Below are 17,210 nucleotides of genomic sequence, written 5' to 3'. Positions count from 1 at the left end.
CTAATTGCACATAATACAGTTTTAATTTGTCCCGTAGAGTCTAATTTAACCTCAGTTCTGCTCACTCTTTTATCAGTAGCACAACACTGGAGAAGAGTAGGAAAAAATATGAAATAGTTTCATTACCCACAGCTTCAGGGTTCATATTACTATCTTCTTTTAAAAGCAGACATTTAACATAAAAGGTTTCACTTGGATCATCTAAAGCTTTTCAGAGACTGTAGCACATATTTGATTTTCTGTTCTCTCTGAAACACAGCAAAGGATCTCAGATTGAGGTACAGTATATACACCATCAAGATGGATGTATATATAATTTGGATTCAAATAATTTGGTTGATTGGGGTTGCAGCGTGCCTCGCATCGTCTGCAGTCCAGAGGTGAATGAACCCAGAATTTTCAGGAGAATGGACGAGGGAGGAGAAGAGTCTCTCCCTCTGTCTCCCGGAGCACTGTGTGTAGTGACCTGCTGACACAGGAAGCATTTGTGTGGTCTGTTCACTCAGATGATGAGGTAACCGTGGGGAAGTTCTATGCCACCTTCCTGATACAGGACTACTTTAGGAAATTCAAGAAACGTAAAGAGGAAGGCCTGGTGGGTGCTCACCCCTCCCAGAACAACACGGCCATTGCTTTACAGGTGAGTCCCACAGGAGTTTGTGTGCGTGTCCCTCAAGAGTGTGCGGTCTGTTACGTAAGAGAGAGATTGTCGAATGCTGTGTGAGAAGGTGGATTTACAAACACTGTAATTTTGTTAAGTCAAGTCTCTATAAAATGTGTCTGTACATTTCATTCAAATATCATCGAGTGTGCTAATGTTATGGTTTATGATCCAGCAGGACGTTCATGATGTTGGTGTACAGTATGAATCTGTAACTGTGATTTAAATGTTCCCAGTGTGTGAACTTGTTATTTGCATCTCTGTGTCTTTGAATATCATATATGTTGATGTTAAGCGTGTGTCATCGTCTCCAGCCATCATCTCATGTGTTTTCTGTGCATCACAATTCACACACCGACTCATGAAATTCACATGCAAAGCTTGTTGCCATTTCTGTTACCTTATAAAGTATGATATATGGCTTCAACATATCACCATATATCATTGTCAGACACTAAACATGACCAGCTTTTAGTTTATTTATAATAAAATCTTTGTGTATATTGTGCTAATTTCATAATGTATACCTACAAATAGAGAGAGGGAAGTAAAGTATTTTTCACTGCACTCACTGAGGCATATGTGAGAGAAAGCACAGCTGGATGCTACGCAAGACATTCAGCTAAGTAATACTCACAGCAGGTTGCATTCAAGAGAGCACATCTGTCTGTCTGTGTGTTCTCATCTCTCACAGTCTGTCAGTACTGTAAATGTCAGGTGTCGCATACTCCAGCACAGGTGTGTGTATGCCCAGTATGTGTGGTGGTTGTGACTGTATGATGTCAGTTTTTTTTCCGCACTGTGAGTTGTAAGATGAAGGTCCCAGCTGTAGTGCTTAGCCCTCTTATTGTCATGGTTACAGGCTGGCCTTCGCACGCTGCATGATATTGGGCCCGAAATTCGCCGAGCGATATCATGTGATCTGCAAGATGACGAACTAGTAGACTTTATTCCAGAGGAAGACGAGGAAATTTATAGGGTAATTTATTTTAATTTTACCTGACAGGAAGAATGTTTGTGGCAAAATTAACATATTGTGCTTTTAATGAAGTCAACAATTGATGCTTTGCCATGGTAATATATATACAAGTGCTCTCTATAAAAGGGAATGTACTCAGAGACAGTATTCAGCTAAATCTGTAGTAGATGCACTGTCTCTAATTTATATTGCTACAATAAGTAGATTTTTTCATTTGGTTTATTTGAGTTTTTCCTCCATTTCAGTTCCAACAAACTACAAAGAGTGCATTCATTTTGCTCACATATGTCATATGCCATAAAACCAGCTTCTGAACTTATTTTTGCTCATACAATTCCTGAAAAGAAAATCAGCCCGCAGTCTTAACATCAATAGCACGTTTGTTCTGCTGCACTGTGAGGAGTAGAGGCCCTGGTGGTTTTACTTTGAGCGTTCCTTCACAGCGTAACGGCGGACTCTTTGGTAACCATCTCATGAATGGTGGTCATCGGCGATCCAATGGCCATCAGACCAACGCCACACAGCGACCCCTGCAGGTCCAGCCTCCACCACACTACGCCCACATGGAGCAGCCGGTGGGACGCCTGTCTCGAGCCAACGCCATGTCCCACCCCAACCACCATCATCACCACCACCACCATCACCACCGCCACCACAACTCCTACGGCAAGTCTCCCAAGTCTACCAACATCAACCTCAACAATGCCAACGTGTCCAGTCTGCCCAACGGAGGACACCATCGCTACTATGAGCACGCGCCTCCCAATGGTTACCCAGGTCTACGCAGCTCCTACTACGACTACGACAAGCCCCGGACACCCCAGGGTCAAAGGTATCCACACGTCAGCCTCAGAAATGGTTCAAACAATGTAGAGTAAGATCTGTCAGCTAAAAATTCCTGTTGAAATGTACAATCCAATCTAAAGCTCCGATATGTAGCCATCGCTGTATTCTGTGTTGTTGACCCCATTTTGTTCGGTGGTGTTTTCTTGCTGCCATAACTTGCCATATGTTGAAATTACATGTGAACTAAACATGTAAAATCACATCTTGTCAAGATATTTTCAACATAGATTTTTGCAGCAGAACTTAACTGTAACATTGACAGAAAAACTAATCATTTTGCACAAGTCAAGTCTGAACAGAAGGTCTGAACAATTTTAAAACATAAAAGAGAGCAAACGTCCCTTATGTTTAAGTCAATTTAGTTTAACATGTTAAGAAATTACCTTATTCACTTTCTTGCATTGCTTAGTTGATTGATAAAACTCTTACATTCAGTATTAAAGCAAGAGATGGCTTAGCTTAGCATCTCGGCTAAGTCCACCTACAAGTACCTCCATATCTCATTATATTTTGCTGTTTTAGAGGTGCTGAGACCTGCTGATGTCATCTCCCTCTCAATTTTAGGTCTTTCTGCTAAGCTAAGCTAACTGACTGCTGATATTTAAGCTTAGCTTCATATTAACTGATCATCTTCTTAAATAAGTCTTAGCAAGAAAATGTATGAGCGTATTTCCCAAAATTTAGAAAAGTTTAGGATCTGATGCTGTAGTAGATTTTGTCCACATTTAGTTCCTTCATTTAGATATTAGTCAGGATGCATATATGGAGAAATGATTATGCTTACATTGAATTAGTATCCATCCCATAGTGTTCACAATCTTTGTGAACAGAAGTACACACCAAAACTGAAAGAATTAGAAAACCCCATCACAGAAAATAGTTTATACAGTAAATGGAATATCACACAGTTATAATATTTGACAGCAAGTGTACAAATTACAAAGTATGTATATGGGTTATAGATTTCTCCTTCAAATGCAAGGCTGAAACTTCAATGGATAAACAAGAAGTTTTAAATTTCTTCTTGCCCCACTGAGGGCCTTTCTTGGTCTTTTCATGCAGCTATCTTGGGTTGTATGACAGCACATAACTGAGAACTGAGGAAATTAAAAAAGAGAAAGAGTGGGATTAGTTTTTTTGTGCTGCAACCACAACCCCTGAGGACATTATCTGTTACATAAGTATTTCTTCCCACAGGCAGGACCCAGCTTCTTATCAAACCTTTCTGTTTCACAAACCTTTCACTCCATAATGAATCACAAGCCTACTCCCATGCTGACAGTTAACTTCATAAGTGACCAATAGTACACTTATCTCCTGATTTCCCTTGCTCTGTTTAGTCCGCCGCTCCAGGATTGGGCCTGTTTTTCTTTAGTACCCCATAAGTTTGGAGGACAATTTCATTGCTGCCACTTTACAAAAGAGAAACGATTCTTAGTTTGTCTTATCTTAAGAATAGAAAATGGAATTGTCAACCAACACTGGAGTCGACGTCCACCATCACGCTCTCTCCTCCTCATACATATATATGAGAATGCTGTATATGTTTCATATACTGTATGATATATATGTCATGCTTTTTCCTCCATTTTCTCTGTGTTCTCTCCTTCTCCCTTTCTCCTTCCTAACCAAAATGCTTTCTCTTGACCATCCCTCTGCTTTCTTGGACAGAAGGCGCTACTATGAGACCTATGTTAGGTATGTTGTTTTTCTAGGTTTGGCACCAGCAGTTTTGTCTCGACAGCAAAAGAAGGACTTTATTTTTTATATTTGTTTGTTTCATTTTGACTTGGTTTTGGATCGATGAATGGTTGCATCCTTGCTAAGTTAGTGTTATGAGCTATATGCTGGCCAGTCATTTGTCTGGTTATTATCTGCCTTTGTTTTGACACACTTGTGTCAATGCTTTAAAGTGAAGGGAGAGCTAACATAAATGTGAATGGCCAGCATATTGCTGAGAGCAGCCCTGCTTTATGCATGTGTCAAAGTGACGTGCTTGCTTTGAAGAAGAACCCAGAAGCTCAAAAAGAAGGAGGTGTATGACAATGTTTGAAAAATCACTATAACAGTCACTACAAGTTTTGTTTTACACTCCTATCCCCAAAATTGCAAAGTCCTACACCCAATTCACTTCAAGATTCTTAAACAGAGAGAGGTCTGTGTTTTAACTGATCTATTAAAAGACGTCAGAGTGGGATGTTTAGTTGACAGCGTAATGCTCTTCAGCCCGAAACGTCTGCCTGTTGTCTTGGTTTGGCTGTGGTTAATATTGAAAAGGGTGGTCAGTTGCATCGCTGCCCCCTGGAGGATTGCGTCTGCATGGCAGTGCATGGCCCTATTCCAGTGACCCCCACCCCCCTTCCTGATAATCCACAGCATGCACGCTCCTGACCCCTGTGCCCTTCCTCCAGGTCCCATGCAGGGGATGGACGCCACCCCACCATCCGCAGGGAGGAGGAGTTTGATGAAGATCGCTTCTCTGGGGAGTATTACAGCGGGGAGGAGTTTTATGAAGATGACAGTATGCTGTCAGGGGACAGGTATTATTCTGTCTGACTGCCTTTTTGAATTTGACCGACCAGTCTTCTGCCTTGTTCACAAAATTTAATCAGAAGATTTTTTGGATAGTGTGTGCCAATCCATGTCACCCAACAAGTTCTTTATTCAATATGTTGACAGGTATCAGAACAGTGACACAGAGTATGAGACTCCCAAAGGTTACCATCACCCTGACAGTTACTATGACGATGATGAGCAGCCTCTCTACCGCGACTCACGGAGGTCACCAAAGAGACGGCTGCTTCCTGCCACACCTCAAGGTATCCCCTTGCCTACATACATACCCGCAGCATGACTTACACTTTTACTTTTTACTTTATGCAAAAGGAAGTGATGCAAAATTATTACAGGCTACAGGCTAGCTGTGAAGGAACTGCGTTACATTTGCAGCCTTGGAGAAAAAAGTCCAAGAGCTTCTTTTTGTTCTCTTTTCACTGTATGATATATCCACCCACCCAGTTTCATATTCCTGAGTGTTTGCGATGTTAAAGTTTTGCATGCTGCTAAACGTCACTCACTGGTCCACTGCTGACTCGTTCAGGTCACAGGAGGCCATCCTTCAACTTTGAGTGTCTGCGCAGACAAAGTAGCCAGGACGAGCTTCCACATCAGCGTACTGCTCTACCACTGCACCTTATGCAGCACCAGGTAACACAGGCACACGTGGTATTTACTCACAGACACTGTGTCATGCTTTGTTTGGACTGCTCTTACATGACTGATTCCATCAGTGCTGTCACAAACTTAACTGACCACATTTTTAAATAAATACCACAGACATAAACTGAATCAAGGTAACCACTCTACCCGTTACGGTGCTCTGTATAAAGCTTGTATTCCTGGCTCTCTTCACCTCTCAGGTAATGGCTGTAGCAGGCCTGGACTCCAGCAGAGCCCACCGCCTCTCCCCGACCCGCTCCACCCGCTCCTGGGCGACTCCCCCTGCAACCCCGGCCAGTAAAGACCAGTCACCATACTACACCCCCCTCATCCGCGTGGACCACCCACACAGGGGGAGTGCTGCTAGCAGCCAAGTGTCTGTACGCAAGAGCTCCTGGTACACAGATGACCCCGAATTCTCCCAGAGGACGTACTCGCCTGTCCACCTGCAGGTGCCGCCTGAGTACCACAACCAGTACCACCAAAAAAGAGGCAGCGCCACCAGCCTTGTGGAAGCGGTGAGTTGAGGCTATTTGAAAACATAGGGAGGAGAGAGGTGTCCCTGAGCAGATAATTTGATCTTGAAGGCACATTTTTAGATATATCCTGTTGTCAAAACAAAATGTTGCAGGCAAGATAAGAGAAACAACATTCTGAAAATCCACAGTAACATATTTTTTCCTCCCATGCTGCCGAGCAGGTTTTGATATCAGAAGGGCTTGGGAGATACGCCAAGGATCCCAAGTTCGTCGCTGCCACAAAGCACGAGATAGCAGATGCGTGTGAGATGACGATAGATGAGATGGAGAGTGCAGCCAGCCACCTGCTGAACGGAGGGATGGCCCCGGGCGTCAATGGGGTCAATGTGTTTCCCCTACTGACTCCAAGGGACTATGAACTGCAGGACACCGCAGCCAGCTACAGCGATGAGGAGCCAGAGACAGAACCCAGAGCTCCTTACGAGGAGGACCTGGCAGACGAGATGATCTGCATCACGACTTTATAGCAGTGGCTGGAGACATCTGCAAGTTAGAACCTTTGTCAGACTGCAACCAGTGAAAATTTTAAAAAAGAAATGCATCTGTTGGCTCCGACCAAAAGAAGTGCCTTTTACACTGAAGAGAAAAGGCATATAGAAGAGAGACACATTAGTCCCGTTCATTTAATTGTTCTCCACCTGCCAGCAAAAGGAGGTCACAGCACAGAGCCAGATACCATCCCTGCTGTGCACAGAGGGACTGACTGGACCCTCCTGTCAAGGGCCTTGACCTGGAGGTGACGCACAGGTTTGGCCTGCAGCCAATCAGAGACGAGGACAGTGATGCTGGTGTAAGATGGACCAATTGGCAAAGGTGTGAGATACTCTATAGGGCGGGTCTCTAAGGGTGATGACAATCAGATGTACGATGTCATTACCTCAGTCACTTTATTAAGGTTTGGCATATCATGCAAGTTTTCAATGCAAGCATAGAAAGGCATATCTCCTCCCTTAGTCGTTAGAGTAACTTGATCCCTTTGTTGTTAGAGCAGATTGTTAAATGATTGCTACAGCCGAGTCAAAAAGTGAAGAGCACCAGTAGTGTTGTACCAGATTATGCAGGAACTAACTGTCCTACTTATAGCATCATTCAACTTGAGATATGTACTTTTGAAACGACAAAAGCATTTGTGATAAATGCACTAGCAGGCAGGTTATTTTAAATTTTAGAATAGCCTGATTAATATTTCATAGTTGATATGCTGTAAATTGTATTATATTACAAAAGAAAACTTTGTAAAGAGATATTCTATATTTTGTAATTATGTATGATTTAAAAGATCAGCAATATGGAACCTTGTGACTCCTGTTATGCTATAAAAGCAGACTTGCGTTATTTTATTAGGTACAATATTCTGATATTTGTTTGCCTTTTCTTTCTTTGCTAATATGCACCCTTTATTTTGCCTACGAAACAGCATTTTTAAGAGGTTCTGCTTGTGTGACAACACTACTGCACAAGATATGCAAATGGCTTTGATTTCTTAGCATAGGAGTACATATGTTACTTCATCAAACCAACACCAGTTGCATAAGGTAAAGCCCCCTTTAAAGGAGCATTTTTAGAAGGCAAGCCTCAAGGATCCAGTGCCGAAATTTTATACAGATGTGATGAACACATTTGTTTGCATATTTTGTGCAGGGCATGCACAAGAATTTAAAATGCATAGTGCATTAACAATGCTGCTTTTTTAGTTGGTTTCAGAGTTAAACCTAGGTTTTCGTCAGCCCCTACTGAAATGCCTTTTTGCTGCTGAAAGAACGAAAAATGATAGATGGTAATAACAGGGATAAATAATTATTTCTCATAGCTTGTGCTGGGATTTTCCATGATACACAGTACTCTTTGTTGATCAAGGCGTGATTCCATTTAAACCTTTGTACCGAATCCTTGCGGTCACATCTCAGTCTTCATTGTAGTGTGCGAGGGTTCGCAGCCCGCGGCGGCAGGAGACGCACGCACACATCCAAAGGTCAGAAACAGCCCAATACGCGGTGTAGGTGGAAGGACAGAGGGTGTCCTGGTGTCAGGATGCTGGAGAGAGGCTAAGCAATACTAAACCCCCCTACCCCCCTTTCTCTCTCAGCCTGCCTGGTTCCTGCATTACAGTATACCTCGTAAGGCAACAGTGACAACATATCATTGTCTCAACTTATCTGTCTGTCACAGTGTCCCACAGTGGAGTCTGAAAGAGATCAAGTAGGGCTGAACCTGAACGTGTTTCTCCTCTAATCATGTTTATTAATGAGACCAGGAAGGAAAACTCACCCTGGATGCATGAAAAGGAGCAACTCATGCCCACAAGTTGGAACACAAACAACAAAATATCTTTTCCATTTTTATCAGTTATCATTTATTGATCTATCACGATGAGGATACTGGACTAAAAAAAACTGAAATGGGCTTTTTCAGGCATTACCATGGAGAGTTTGAATTAGCACCAAGGATATTTAGGGTAAACATGATCTGTTGTTCATGAGTGTTTGATTTGTAGGCGAGTGCGTACTGTACTCTAATTCAACCGAATACTGTCATGAAAATGTAGGTTTTCCATTTTGTGTGCACATTGAAAGGGCTCTTTGAATTGTTTGTGAGTAAAAAAAATGTGTTCTAGTCCTTTTGTTGATGACTGTCATATAAAAGGACCAATGCACATAACAGGCACATTGTACTATTCGTAGCAATTACAGTACTGATGAACTGAAGATATGCATTATTTTGTAAACACTTTTAAAAGTTGTGTTAAACTAAAGATGAAAAGAACTTACTTTTACCTCATGTCAGGGATTCCTGAAGAAAAAAAAAGAAAATAATGATTTGGTTCAGTCTATACCAATGGTATTTAAATATTAGCACATAGCTGTTTGTCTTTGCACAAGTAAATGTATAGTGCTTTTGTTTCTCCTTTTTCTAAAACAAATTTGTGTATTAAGGTGAGACAATTTTGTACTTTTTGTGACTGTGTGTATGGTTTAGTGGAATCTATATTTGTCATTTACACCTCACCTTACAATGCTGGGAATGAGAGAGTATTAAAAAATATTTTCAAGGTGCACTGTTCCTCTGTACGTGGGTAGGGAAAAAAAAATAAAATGGTAAAGTACCAGTTTACAGAGAAACACATATTGATTTGAACATTTCTATTAGTTTTCTTCATATTGTTATGATTATAATTACTATAACAACTATTAATGTTCTGAAAGCTGTATTTAAATAGAAGATAATGTAAAATATGTACAAAAGTATGGAAAGACCCATGGTAATGTTCTCTACTTGAAAGTCTTGATATTTGCTCCTTAATGTTTTTATTCAGTAAACATCATTTCTCTTAGTAGCAAATGCTTTACTATAACCCTCTAGGTTTTGTATCGATACATTTTTTTTGTATTTTTCATTTTATTTTGGCCTTGACTTTATTTGAATCAATACTGATATTTTATTTTCTATTGATCATCATTGAATAAACTTATGCTGAATTACTGTTCTCGTTTATTTTGTATTCTGCACTTTTTAGAGCAGAGGTCCCCAACCTTTTTCTGTTTGTTTGTTTGCATCACGGACCTGTTTCATGGATGATAATATTTTTCACGGACCAGCCGTCGTCGAGGGTTTAAAAATTACCGGAATATAGAATCGGCATTAAAACAAACAAACAAGCGTGAAGAGCATAATAAATACAACTCACCATAACGCAGCAGCAGGAAGCATCAGCTCTTCATCAACAGTGAAAGACTTCTCTTAGCAACACGGTTAGCAACGAAGTACGGCCTTAGCAACACGGTTAGCAACGAAGTACGGTGCTCTCCAATGCAGCTACACTTGTTGCTGCGGTGGTCCTGAAGACTTGTTTCTGTCCTTCTTGTTCACGTTTTCTCTTCAAAGAACTCGGGTTCAGGCTTGTCTTTTAGTGCAGGGTTCTTTGTTGCTATGTGTCGAAGCAGTTTTGAAGGCTTCATTGCCTCATTCGATAGCCTGTTGCCACATTATATAGAGGCAGCCTGGAGCATGTGAATCACCTGTAAAGCCGTATTTTGGAGGTTGGACTCCTGGTATTTCCCATTAAATGCAGCTTTCCTTTTCCTGACAGTCTTAAGCTTTTTCCCTTTTCAAAGACGCTCTCCACAGTCATTTGTTTTTGACTCGTTTAAGCTAGTTAGCTAGCTAGTTAGACTTGCCGGGAACCGCAGCCATGACAGACAGGTGTGTGTCAAGCGGTATCAGGGGGCACAGACGGATATGAGGGGCAGAGCTTCCGGTCATTTTTCAAAATAAAACACCCCACAGACTCGAATACTCAATAACATGAAATGATATAAATTATTTATTTTTTCTTTGCGGCCCTCTGGTTGGGGACTGCTGCTTTAGAAAACAAACAAACACTGGACACCGTTTTCACAAGATTTTAACCATAAGCACCATAGATGAGGTCTTCATATATGCATTAAAGCCACATATTAGAGCAGAAACTAAATTATACATATTCCAGACAAAAATCTTTTCAAGGGGTGGATAGGCATGTGTACACTGTGCACACTTCAGGCAGGAGATACTTTGTTGATTGCAGTCTCCACAGTTGTCCCTCCCTCTGACGCCTCGTCTGGGTCCCAGGGCTCTTTCCCACACAGCAGGAAGGGCACAGCATATTTACGAAACTAGACAACAAAATGAAACAGCATAACAAGTTCAGCCCAAGACAAGATATACTGTCTGTTTTTCAACAAACATTCAAACAATATCCAGCTGCTAATACAGGATGCAGTAATATAAGGTGGTTACAGATATTCAGTCTAGTATAGAAATAAATAAAACAGTCACATTTAACAATAATGCTAAAATACTGCCAAATAAACAGCAACTTAACTTTTTTTAAAATGTAAACATATTACAAGGGGACTCTATACAATTTATTATCATTAATTTCTATAGTTTCTTTGTTGCATTGCAGTGCATTAAATGCTTCCATATATTGTTAATAATGTAAGCATATATCTTTGTGTTGTGTTATGTGTTGTAAGAAAAAAAATTAAATGAAATACATTTAATACATATTTTCCGCTTTAGTTTAGGTAAAGATTTAAACCATTTTGTTTTGATTTTTAGAGATTGCGTTGGATCGATGTGCTATTGTAGCAGCCTGCCTCCTCTCTGTTTCAGTTTCCTGATTGACTTCATTATATTTGCATTCAGCTTTAAATTCATCTGTCCACAGCACTTGTTTCTAAAATGACTCTGGCCTATCCAGATGTTGCTTTTGATAAGGTTTTCCTTCTGATGACTTTCCCTTGTGCATCAATGCTGCCCAGTGGACCGGTGTGCCACCACTGCTGTGTCAGCTAAACCTTCCAGCAGATCCTTTACAGTCATATTGGGGTTTTGCTCTCTGCCTTTCTACCCAACAGATGGCAGGTTTTATCTGGCTGGTCTTTACTTCCACAGTTCCTCTCAAGTACCATCTCTGAGTGTTATTTCAGACAATGATTGATATCTTTTTATGGCCCTCACTGTTTTGTTATCTTAACAAGTAGAAGGGTGCCCAGACTTTTGCACACACCATTTGTTAATCTATTCATTTATTTTATTGAATTCCGCAAAATCTGTAATCTACCAGAGGGGCTTCAAACTTTCATGTACAGCATTTACACACATTCCTGTGCTGCACTGAATATCAGCTCTGAGGCAGAGTACTGTAATGTCTTTGTACATGTAACACTAGATGGTGCTGATGCTCTAGAAGAGCTAAATACTTCATTCATACCTACAATTTATTATTCAGTTTTTTATATCTGGCAGGACTCCATTATGAAACTAATCTGTGTGGTGTTACTGTACCTGTTTGTTGAGGTAGATGTAGATGATGGGGTTATACACAGTGCTGCTCTTGGCCAGGTAGACAGGAACTGTTCCTACCAGTGGGTGAATCTCCACATCAGGGTTGAAGACCACCAGCATGGCCAGGCCGGCATAAGGCAGCCAACTGATGAGGAATGTCAGGACCATCAGAATCACCATAAATGCCACCTTCATCTCTCCCTTAGCTACTGCACCACCTTCCACACAGGCCATCTTTGATACCTGTAACACAGAATAAAAACAGAACAGATACAGTGATGTAAGAAAAGTACAGAAGTGTTATCAGAAAAGCACATGTAAGTTATCACAAATAAAAGCACTCATCCTGCAGAAACAGCCTCTGCCAGTGATGTATTATTATAAATTATGTTCCATGTTGATATTGGTGTTTAGTCCAGTGGTCCTCAAGTTGGAGGAGGGGTTGGGCCCCTCTTGAGGATCAGAAGATAAATCTGAGGGATCACGAGTTGATTAATGTGGTAGAGAAAAGGAAAAAACAACATTCTGCAATGCAGATTAGTCTTCATATTTTAGGCTTTTCTGTAATATTAGATTTTTTTTGGTAAAATGTTGGATCATTTGTTCCCTTTGGAGTTTAAACAACTGAGAACAATTTGAGAACTTTAGAAGTTCAGACATCTGAAACATGACAAAGGACCCCAAATAGTTTTTTTTAGTGAGGGGTCACAAGTCAGAAAGGTTGGGAGCCAGACAATGTATTGTATTTTATAGACATGCATTTTTTAAATGTAAAGTCTAAATCTGAAAAATAACTGGTAATTGTAGCGGTCAGGTAAATGCAGCAGAGTGAAAAGTACAATATTTCCCTCTTAAGTCTGGAAGAGTTGAAGTATAAAGTAAAAGAAATTGGAATTACTCAAGTGCCACAAAACTGTACTTTAGTCCAGTTCTTTAGCAAATGCACTCAGTGAATTTCCACCATGATGAAACCAAATGTACAAATGCTCACCTGGTGTAGAGTCCACATCAGTTTTGTGTAGGATGCCAGGATAATGGCGAAGGGAACTGCAAAACACACTGCAAAATAAGCCAGGATGTAGGAGACATTTTGTGGGTCTTGGTTGTGCCAGTCCGGTGCGCAGGATGTCCTGACCCCCTCCAGCTCATACCTGCCCCAGCCAAACAGGGGGGGTAAGTTCCATGTGAGGGACCACAGCCAGGACAGGGCAATGCCTCCCATCGCATGAGTCTTTTGGAAGGTCATCTGTCCCAATGGTTTACACACAACAAACATCCTCTCCACTGCGATCAGAGCAACTGTGCACAGGGATGTGATGCCTGCGGACAGTTGATAAAACATAAATAAATATTGAACTATGAGAAAATTCTGCATGATTAAAAGGACATTTATCATTGTGCTAAACTAAAATAATTTATTGTGAGCATTTAATGATCAATCACATCTCATTTTACATAAGAAAAGATGCACTTGTTGTAAAATAATTCTGCATATTAAAACAAATACTTAACCTGTTCTCCTCTTTTCACTCACCAAACAAGGACACTGCAAAGCCCTCCATCACACAGCCTGTTCTTCCCAGGGAGAAGTACCCCTGAGCATTGTTGACCACAGACAGCACGCCTCCGGTCATGGCTGTGCCCAGGTCAGCCACAGCCATGTTCATCAGAGCGTAGTTGAGTGGCTGCCTCAGCTGCTTGTGCATGAGGGACACAATAATCACTGTAGCGTTGAGTACGATGGCTGGACCGGTGAAAAGGGCCATGATGATGGATAGAATAATGAAGCCGACGCGTGACAGAGGGGCGTCCTCCTGTGGGCCCAGGTAGGAGGAAGCATTGGGTAAAAAGACGGATGGCTGCATGGATCCAAAGCTTTAAAAAAAAAAAAGCGAGTCGGGTAGTTTCTTCTTCACCTGGAGCTTCTATGATGTTCAATATCTCACCACTCGACTGTGACAACTGAGATTAGATGCCTCAAGTCCAAGAATAAATCCTCCAGATCTGGACTTAACAAAGAGTAATTCCTCCAAATGATGATCCTTGATCCCTCACCTTTTGCTTGATTGTAAAAGCACTTAAACAGGATGACTTCACAGTGCTCCTCACTGGGATCAGTCTGCTGAGCAAGTGCAAAAAAAACAAAAACAAAACAACAACAAAGTCTGTGACCACTCCTACCTCACAGAAGGGTGAAGAAACTTTTGAGTTAGCTTTCTAAGAAATGTTCAGAGGAAATGTATTATATACATATAGCACCTACAGTAAAGACTGATGAGAGTTGATTATGTATTTCTGCTCCTTTTTTTCTCTTCTTTCTGTTGTTGTCTTTTTGGTTTCTTCACACAAACCAGGGGTCAAGTTGAGTTTAATCAGTGTCAGTATTCAGTCAAGTCAGTTTATTTATAGAGCACATGTAAGACAACAGCTGTTGACCAAAGTGTTTTAAAGAGACATAACAAAATATATCAACACTATTAAAATAAGAATAAACATTAAAACCTGTCTCTGCAAAAGAGTGAACATTATAACACTGCATATGAACGAAAACATTAGATAAACTTTTACTCTAAATTTGTGTGAATGTTCTCTACCTGTGTCTTAAAGATGATGCTGTTTTCTGTCTGTCAGTTTAAGAGAAATTACCCCTGCAGCAAGATCCCATTTATTCCCACTGGTGTTCCCAAAATGGTGAAGTAACTGGTTAAGCTTTTATTTACGTACACAATGCAATGTGCTGTCTGGACTCAGGATCACTGCAATGTGCTATAAATAAGTCTTAACCAAACATGTTATCAAACACTAACTCAGAGTGATGCTGAGTTACAGTCACGATAATAACAACCTGAACTCGGGAAAACAGCAGTAAAGGTTAATGTGACTGGTATATGGGATTAAACACACATATTTTTTGAATGTTTACAGCAGTAATGCAAAGATTTCAAGACACTAGGTTTATAAACACTTTACTGTACATGAATAAGACAAATGAACAACATATGGGACACCGAGGTGTGAGATAATCTTTCCACCATCACAGTTCAGTCTGTCATGTGACTCTATAAGCAAATATATAACACTGGGTGAGTATAAGTTGACAGCTGGAGGTAGGTGAGATTAAGCTCCAGGATTTAACAGGAGAACAGGACAACAGGTGTCCGATGTTTAACCTTCTAAGAGGTTTATGTCCAATCAAGTCAAGATGGAGATTACAACTGTTTGGGTTGAGAGTTCAGCAGCGGCCTGGCCCTGATTATGAAGCTTTATGTTTAAAACAATACCTTTAATTCTGATTCATTTGGAATGATGCGTCACTTGGAATGACAATTGTAAAAAGAGGGGCCACATTACATTTTCATCTGCCATTGTTTTGACCAAAAAATGTACAGGGGTTTGTGTGTTTTTCCTTCATCTTTCTTTTCAAAGATCAGGGAAAACAGGACCTCCTCCATATCAAACACCAAGTTTGTGGTTCATAACTGTACATGGTATGCCTAAGGTCGATGATCAACTCTGGGGTCATATCATCAGATCTTTGGCTGTAGGACACTCTGGTAAAGAGGAGAGCTGTCAACTGATGGATGAGATGGTGGGGTTAGGTTGAGGATACCTGGCTGAGGCCCTTCTCACACATCCTGGGGGAAGGTGGGGACATCGGATTTGAGTGGACTATGTTCAAGGCCAGCACTTGATGCTTTCTCCTAAGTTTGTCTGAGCTTTTCTGTGCTTAAAAGCTCTACAAAAAGCCAGTAAGCAGGCTACATGCCCTGACAAAGTCTGTATGATACAGTTAAGAGCTCTGGAAAAAGCCTGTAAACTAACCTTAGGTTGACCTGTAATGTGAAGTTGAAGCATAAAGACACAAACACGGCGCTGCAAAGTGAATTCAGCACCCACCCAAAGACATTACGGAGCTTTTTTCACATTCATGAAATAAAAAATATCTGCACATTCATAGATCCTACATTTTCATTGTGGAATAAGGGGATTTTTAACAATGAAAATTCACTTGTTTTGTGTGAAATATATTTCAGACACAAATTATTAGAAGTATTTTAAATGTCTTAAAAGATTCAGGAGGAAACCCTGCACTGAAAGAAATATTTCTGTACAATCACAAATCAGCAGCAAATAACCAGCCATGCAGCAAGATGCATCATCTCAAACAATTTTACTCTGTCGTTCACTAAATCTGTTCCCATATGGCCTTCTGATGTGTTTATTTGACCTATTGCACTGTGTGGGTGGAAGTCATGACTTTAAAAAAATCCAATCAGCTGGACAATTTGGTTTGTATCCTCATGCGTAAAAAAAACTCTGCAACAGCCCAGGAGAAAATATCGAGTTGTTTGCCCAAGAACACGCAAGAGCAAGACTCGAATCCCAGTCTTGCATTTAACTGGACGAATAAAACTCGAGGACTTTTCTTCGGTGCCGTGACTGAGAGCCGCTTCTATTTTCTGCTGGTGGTTAATTAAAGCTTGCAGGGGGAGCCGCTGCTGCTGCTGAGCTCAGAGGAGAAGAGACTGGATGATATTGTCCGTCATCCAACATGCAGACGGCTTATCGGCACGTCCCAGACAGTACAGGCTCCTCACAACTTTGATGTACGATGCAATTACTAAACTAATAAAAGCCTCAAGTCGAAACACTGCTCCTGACGTGGTGGTGGTGATGGTGGTGGTGGTGCGGGAGGAGGGGAAGTGGGGGTGGGGGGGTGCATCAACCCTCCTGCTGCCTTGACATCATTATCGCTTCCTAATCAGCGTTTAGAGCACAGAGCCACATCTTCAGGTTTTATTTTATCGCACAAACCAGAACTTTATGTCTCAGTAGATGTTTCTCCACCAGCCGCGCAGCAGCAGAGGCGCTAATTCACCACAGCTCCACTCCTGACATAATCTCCAGGATCCACGTGGAAAAGTTGCTGGTGAGTGACGTGACGTCATCGATCAAAGTGATTAATTTACGAGACTTCAGCCAATCATAGACGATGGAAGTTTACAGGATGTATTTCTTCAAGATGCATTCACTGACATGTATCTCTCTAACTTGCTCGTGTGGAAGTAGGTGTGGAGGACAGTGAACGTATCTTCCCAAACCCAAATAACTCCCATGATCATCTGTTCTTTCTTCT

General features: G+C 41.1%; 2 protein-coding genes across 2 annotated transcripts in view; one reads left to right on the top strand and one right to left on the bottom strand.

Annotated features, from left to right (window-relative positions):
* cacna1da (calcium channel, voltage-dependent, L type, alpha 1D subunit, a) overlaps positions 1–9,724 on the top strand; it is a 55,297-nt gene extending 45,573 nt beyond the window's left edge. Inside the window, exons 37-45 of the mRNA XM_051074416.1 lie at positions 507–640; positions 1,524–1,640; positions 2,084–2,472; positions 4,158–4,184; positions 4,898–5,026; positions 5,166–5,305; positions 5,587–5,693; positions 5,906–6,223; positions 6,406–9,724. Coding sequence (XP_050930373.1) covers positions 507–640; positions 1,524–1,640; positions 2,084–2,472; positions 4,158–4,184; positions 4,898–5,026; positions 5,166–5,305; positions 5,587–5,693; positions 5,906–6,223; positions 6,406–6,711 — 1,667 coding nt within the window. The 3' untranslated portion in view covers positions 6,712–9,724. The remainder of the gene's footprint in view (positions 1–506; positions 641–1,523; positions 1,641–2,083; positions 2,473–4,157; positions 4,185–4,897; positions 5,027–5,165; positions 5,306–5,586; positions 5,694–5,905; positions 6,224–6,405) is intronic.
* Positions 9,725–10,779: 1,055 nt separating this feature from the next.
* On the bottom strand, positions 10,780–14,309 carry LOC108886549 (parapinopsin-like). Its single transcript, XM_018681473.2, has 4 exons — positions 13,608–14,309; positions 13,065–13,393; positions 12,074–12,316; positions 10,780–10,896 (listed from the first exon to the last, which is right to left on the bottom strand). Exons 1-4 carry the CDS (start codon positions 13,936–13,938, stop codon positions 10,780–10,782), a joined length of 1,020 nt encoding a protein of 339 aa, XP_018536989.1. The 5' UTR covers positions 13,939–14,309.
* Positions 14,310–17,210: the final 2,901 nt, after the last annotated feature.

Source organism: Lates calcarifer, linkage group LG12 (genome assembly GCF_001640805.2).
Source record: "Lates calcarifer isolate ASB-BC8 linkage group LG12, TLL_Latcal_v3, whole genome shotgun sequence".
NCBI classification, from domain to species: Eukaryota; Metazoa; Chordata; class Actinopteri; family Centropomidae; genus Lates; species Lates calcarifer.
The sequence above is the reverse complement of the archived record's forward strand: the minus strand, read 5'-3'. Positions and strand labels throughout refer to the sequence as shown.